The 6,994-nt window shown below is 32.9% G+C and overlaps 1 protein-coding gene across 6 annotated transcripts in view; it reads right to left on the bottom strand.

The window, feature by feature from the left end:
* Positions 1–2,713: 2,713 nt before the first annotated feature.
* LOC106096057 (mucin-5AC) overlaps positions 2,714–6,994 on the bottom strand; it is a 73,354-nt gene continuing 69,073 nt past the window's right edge. For 5 of the 6 annotated variants that reach the window (XM_059368048.1, XM_013263590.2, XM_059368049.1 and 2 more), the window contains 2 exons: positions 5,605–6,580; positions 3,582–4,612 (listed from right to left, as the gene is read on the bottom strand). In XM_059368048.1, coding sequence (XP_059224031.1) covers positions 6,135–6,580 — 446 coding nt within the window. In that variant the 3' untranslated portion in view covers positions 3,582–4,612; positions 5,605–6,134. Of the gene's footprint in view, positions 2,988–3,581; positions 4,613–5,604; positions 6,581–6,994 lie in introns of those variants that run through there. The other variant, XM_013263591.2, reaches the window with a different exon arrangement.

Below are 6,994 nucleotides of genomic sequence, written 5' to 3'. Positions count from 1 at the left end.
GATGTAGAGCTGTTACGGCAGCTTTTGAAAATATTAAAAAATATTTAGCCAAGTTATCAGAGCCAGCTTTCAAGAACAAGCTACATCCAACCACTAATGGGTCGATTATGGTCAACTTTAGTTGCGTTTCAAAAAGATAAAACCGTGAAATAAAAATTAGTATAAAGTTTGACTTCTTCGTCAGTGTTATGAACGATTTGTGTAACAAATTTGCCCATTGGCAACGCAAATGAAGTTGATTTACAATCCATACTCGACCCATAAGGGTTGGTATTCTATTTTGCTTTCGGAATAGTCGAGGAAATTTTTAATTGTTCCAAGAGCGAAAATTGACTAAAATTAAACGTTTTTGTTTCCATACCAAAACACGTTTTTTTATCTGCACTTATTGTTTTCTCTATTCAATTTATTTTCCGCAAGAAAAAAGGAAAACAAACTAATAAAAACAATAATAAATAAAAAAATGTTTCCGGCAATGATTTCAAGTGTTGCCACTTTTATTTTTTTTTTTTTGTAATTTTCTTCACTATAAACAGAGTACTACTTTTCCGCCAATTTTTAGCCAAGGTTTCGCTGACGTTTTTTTCATGTGGAGTTTACAGTTTTCCGCTTGAAAAGCTGAACAGAATACTCAGCTTATTTTGTTCAGTAGTACTTTGTTTATAGTGAGGAAAATGACAAAACTATTACAGTGGCAATACTTGAAACTATTGCCGGCATTATTTTAGTTTATTTTATTGGTTTCAATGGTTCGTTTTTCTATATATTTTTGAGAAAAAATGTATAAAATAGAAAAAAATAAGTGCAGATAAAGAAACGTGTTTTCGAAATTTCAACTTAATCGGTTAAAAATTGCGAGCTCGAGTAAAGTAGGGAGATGGGTTCATATGACAGCTACATCACGTTATTAAACGATTCAGACTATACTTGGCATGGATATTTTAGATATCATTATGTAAAACTTAAAGTAGTAAATCGGATAAGAATGGGACCCTATAGATTTCAGAAGTACGATAGGGAAATCGTATTCTATGAGAGCCATATCAGGTTATCATTTCAGCTAAATTAGATAAATATGGGGCTCAGAAAGTCATATTGAAGGATTGGTTTTTATGGGGGCTATACCCAAATCTGAACCGATATGACCTAATTGCAATCCCCAATGACCTGCATCAATAAAATCTTAGCTAGGGGCTTTCGGGCGCGTCCACAGGTTGTGGATAGTGGAATGCTCCATACGGAGCAGCGAAGAGTCTCAGTGAGAGGCCGGGCGGCACCCGCTCTTGCTTAAATTCTGAGTGCCTATGATGCTGGATATGACAAGGCGAGATATTGGCGTGATTTAATATTCAATGGGCATAATGTTCCCGCGGTGATCGATCTTAGGAACCTGACCGAGCATACTCGCCTATTAGCATAGACTCTTGATATAGTACATTACCCATCCAAGTCTTTGCAATGCTTTTAAAAAGCAACGAACTTCTCACATATCACAAGTTTTGCATGGCATACTACCTTACAAATGTTTCCAGCATAAGGAGGGGAAAACTACCGCTGAACATTTTTTTCTGATGGTCTCGCCAGGATTCGAACCCAAGCGTTCAGCGTCATAGGCGGACATGCTAACCTCTGCGCTACGATGGCCGCCTATGCTGCTAGCTTTGTTTTATTTTAGTACTATATAGTGCAGTGCAATGACATTTTTATGAAAATGTCATCTATCCAGGGCTTATGTAGAACATCTATCGTCAGGATTGCCATGATGACAAATTAGTGTGGCTACCCACAGGCATTCACTATTGTGAATGGCAAAATAAAATTAAAACCAATTATTTGTAAAATTGCGTGCACAAATCTTCATAAATTTCATTTGACTTCTACGCCCACACGTAATTTGCCAATTTTTTTTAATAAATTTTACAAATATTTTTACTATTTTCCTCGTATTGTTTTGACAGGTTGGTGAATTGCGTTACTACCTCATGGTAAACAAACAGGGTTGTACTGGAAACTTTTTTCCGTTTTATTTTGCTCTTCACGGCTTGTCTATTCAGTACTAAAATAAAACACATCAGCTGTCAGTTGCGACGAATAGAAATAAACGAGAACATTTGAGCAATATTACTATTGTGAATGGGCAAAGAAGATGTGCTGTGATATTTTAGCTACAATTAAACCAATTTTGGAAATTTTTTTGCTTCCGAAATAAAAATTATTTTTACAAAATATGTTTACGCTTATACCATGTTTCCACTAGAGCCCAAATCCACTTGATTTGAGATAATCTCCAAAACCCGTTTTCGCTACGATTTAGCATTCTTATTGTGTTCAGCATATACATTGCGGTCAGCAAACTTTAATATTCCATAGATTTTATAATTTCAACAAGAAAATGACAGATGTTAAGAAAAAGTGCTGCCCAAACATCCCAATAATATCCGGTATCCAATGCAAACGCAATGTTGCATTTGAATTTGGAAGAAGATTTGCAGCAAATCGCCACAAATAAGCAGATTTGCGCACATTGAAACCTCGTTGCAAAACACGAGATTTCCGAAATCTCGTCGCAAATCTAGATTTGCTCCAAGAGGAAGAAACATGGTCTTACTTGTGTTTTTGTGTTACCTTATTTCCTTCTTCTCAATTCTCTAAAAAAAGTAAAAAAAAATGTCAAATTTCTATTCGTTGCAACTCAAAGCCATTTTTAGCTGAATACGATCACGGGTCGTAAGTCATGATCCAATTTGTACTTATAGCACGTTTATAGTGAAATTTTTATGATCTGGATTTAACTAAATTGAAAAATAAATCCTTTCCGTTTACATTGCGTTTTTTTGGTGATTTACAAGCGTATTCATAAATGTGCATATCCCAAACATCCATACACAATTCTTGAAAACAGTTGCATATTTTGATACTTTTATCGATTATTGAGGCATGACATCGGGTTTATTTGAGATTTAACAAGATTTTTTGTATGGTGAAACCTGCAAAAAAAAACACATGATTTAGCACTTAAATCTCGAAGTGGTGATAAAACTGGTTTATGTGGCTAATGTAAACGTCCTTTTACGGAACGGAATAAATTTTGGAAAAAAAAAACTCGCTCGATAACGGATGCGATAATTAGGACCCGGGTTTTCATAAAACAGCTGATTGATGCTGCAACTTTGTAATCATCAAACTCTCAGGGGAAAATGCAATTAATTGCAGCGAAATTTTAATTAACGCAGCGACATGTCGCTGCTATTTTGCTCATAAACTCAGTAGTACTTGTGCGAAATGTCTCTGATTTCTTTAAGTCACAATTTGTGTAAAGTTCGTTTTGACATTAGTTCGAAACAAAGATGTCAGACAGAGAACTACATATTCGGATACCCAGTGTGATGGATTGACTGAATGGTCGATTAAATATCTATTAAGCACTCGATTCTATAGAAAATCTTAAACAAACAAGAATATTGAAGCCTTTTTTAAGAAAATTATCTACCGTCCCAAAGGTTGGATCTTTTTTGTATAAAACAAATTATTACGTTGCTCTCCATATTTATTAAATTTAAAATAAAAGAAATTCAAAATGATTAAGTTTAAAAGTTGATTGTGTGTATTTCACAAACTAAACGAATTGGTTGTTTTTTTTTATTTGTAAGTTTTGTATTTAAATTAACATGCCTAGCTTAAGCTTGGTTTTTCATAAGATGAAATAATTTTGTGTATTTATAAAATAAAAATTGGTTTTCAAGTGACCAGATACAGTAGAGAGTTGTAGGTAGTGTGTGCAGAGCAGCATATACATAAAGAAATTTAAAATGTTAAAAAAAAAACAAATAACGTTTTTTCTTTCTTTGCATAGAAATTAATAATTGAAAAGTGATGAATTCTTTCCACAACGAAAAAATTTTTAAATAATAATAAAAATAAACAAAACAAAAATGTTTCTTTATTCACTTTGCTTGGATACGAGTGTGGGTATGTGTGTGTGTGTGTTTAGAGAACATTAAAAATATAACACAATTTCCATTTCCACTGTTACTAAATCTTCTTCTTTTTCTCTTTCTCTTTTTTTTTGTTATAATTATAACAGAAAACACTTAAAATTAAAATTATTTTGTTTTTATTTTGTTTGTTGTTTCTCTTCTTTGTTAATATTACGAACAGTTTCAATTAATTAATTTGTTTAAATAAAAAGGCGGTGGTTTCCTTTGAAGAAATAATAATAATGATAATTCTAATCATATAATAATAATAATAATGATAATAATAATAATCGCAAGTTGATGAATTACAAGACGACAATGTGAAAATTATAATTAACTTCATATTGTTATTGTTGTTGTTGTTGAATTGTTTTAGGATTTTGTTGCTTCTTATAGTATACTAGGTTTTCTTTCTTTGTTGTTTGTAGGTCTTTTTTAAAATCTATTGTTGTTGTTTTTTTTATGTTGTTTGTTGTTGCTTGTATTGTAGGTGATTGATTGATTGTTGGTTGTTTTGTTGTTGTATGACTCACATAAAACGAGATAAATAATATGCTATTTAATTTCTAATTGTTGTTGTTGTTGTAGTTGTTGAAAAACAAAAAAGCACACACTGGCAGCAGTTTATAAAACATCTAAAATCAATTTAAAAAAGAAAATTGGGGTTTTAGAAAAAAAAATCATACAAGCTATATGTATTGTATAAATAAGTATATATGTGTGTAGGCAAAAATGTTTACACTTCATTTTCAAATCAAGTATTTTAGCAGAAGCTTGCAATTGAATCTGTTTAGATCAACTTTTATGCAAGGATACCCATTGCCCATTTCTGTGTTCCTGGGCATTTTGAAGTGAAAAAAATATGATAGTACACCCTGAGCACGGGGAACTTAGAAAAACAGCTTTCAATGTTGTTGTTTCTAAATGGAAGACGAAAAGCTCGTCTCCAAAACAAAATCCACCACATGTGTGGTGGTCATGTTCACGTCGGCAAACTGAGCTTGCCACATTGACAAAGGAATAAAATGAATGCAAGGCCATAGAAGGGAGTTGGAGTATGTTTGAAGAGATATTGCTCAGTGTTTTCACTGTTTTCGCTTACAGCGAACCGTCTGGTAGTAGTAGTTTAGATTTCACATAGGATTTGTGCTTATGATCTCAACTATAAGTACTACGAACAACAGGCTGGGAACTGTAGGCCGATCAAACGGACGGACATAGTTCACGATGGTGCCGATGAGATAAAGTAACCCAATTATCGAAACCCGTCCACCAGTGGGGTGACATGTGTCCTGCCTTGTCTGAGGAACTGGCAATTTATTTTCTTCTTCAAGACTCATTTAACAATCTCTCCGTTGGTTGTTGTATTCGCTTGGTCATTAAACTCGACTTGGAAGATAATGCGACAAAATTTACCTAAAACTTTTCTGGGGGTGCTAAGACCACCCCAGACATTCTTCATCTTCTTTTATCTGAAATAAATATAGCCATTTTACAAATTTATTATTTTTCCTAATTTCCACAATGGAATCAATCAACAACGAAATACTTTATTTGAAAATGAAATGTTCTATAAACTATTAATTAAAAAAAAAAAATAAAAAAATGTTTTTTTCATCACACTTACCTTAAAATTAAAAGTTTGCATTTGCATTAAATTTTTGGCTCTAAATTTCACTAGATTATTAATTATATATAATAAAAAGTCGATTTGATTTATTTGTTGCTTCAAATATTGTATAGATGCGTTACAGATGCTTTGATACATGATGTGATACATTTGGAGAAGCTGAATGATGATGGTCGTGTTGATTGTGGTGGAGTTGACATATCGATGATTCTTCTCCGCCTTAACAAATGATATAAATTGTCATTTGGTTCTTCTAACTCATAATCGGCATATATGTGGTTTGTTTGTTTGGTTGTTTGCTTGGTTTGTTTTCTAGGCTTTATTAAAGATATGCTTTTAAAAACGAACATTTGCACCACGCCCCCTCCCCAAAATAAATTCCATCTGGGGGGTGTGGGGCGATGGGTTGTGAATCTATATGAGTGATTCTTCTTAGTATGCAATACATATTGGTATGTATATATGTATGTATGTATATTATATACGAAGTATACTTTTATATATATGTATATATATTCAATATATTCTTACAAATCATCGTCTTCATCTTCAGGACCAGCTATAATTGATTCGTTGGGATCATACATAACAATATCGTCGTCATCATCACCGCCACCACCACCACCAGTACCATCTATTATTGTATTATCAGGATCATCAGCATCAAATTCCTCATCGTCAACATCAACAACTCCACCAGTGAATTGGGTACGTTTTCTTTTGGCATTGGGAAATTTAGTGAATGAATTCGAAATACGTCGGCGTTGCAGAGATTTTGAAGAATTTGCAAAATCTCCACTCGCACTTGACCCGCCTAATGTCTCATCAGCTTCAATAATATCTTCAAATGTTGCATTTTGTAGTTGTTTCAGACGAAGCTGTTCCAACTCTTCGGGGGAACGTTTCTTGCGGAACTCATAGACAAGCGGGAATATATGTTCAATGGCGTTTTGAACATGTGCAACACTAGCAGCTGTAAAAAAAAAACAGAAATAAGTTAAAGAAAGAAAAACGCCATAAAATAAACCACAGCTACATACGTTATGTATATAAAATAAAAATAATCAATTAATTATAGCCATTGATAGAGATGGGTTTCTACGGGGTAACTACACAACGCTTGGGTATTAATTGGGTAAATACCCAATAAATACCCTTTTTGAGTATTTTTTTGGGTATTTATAATTTTGCAGATATCTTGCGCATACAAATATTTTCCAAACAATTTTTGATGATTTCGTATTCTTTGTATATAAACCTGATCTTTTGATCTCATATAATCAGATTTTAGTTAAATATTGGGTTGCGCAAAAAGTAATTGCGGATTTTTTAAAAGAAAGTAAATGCATTTTTAATAATACTTAGAATGAACTTTAATCAAATATAC

Source organism: Stomoxys calcitrans, chromosome 4 (genome assembly GCF_963082655.1).
Source record: "Stomoxys calcitrans chromosome 4, idStoCalc2.1, whole genome shotgun sequence".
Taxonomy (NCBI): Eukaryota; Metazoa; Arthropoda; class Insecta; order Diptera; family Muscidae; genus Stomoxys; species Stomoxys calcitrans.
Note: the sequence above shows the minus strand (reverse complement) of the source record. Positions and strands in the feature narration are given on the sequence as shown.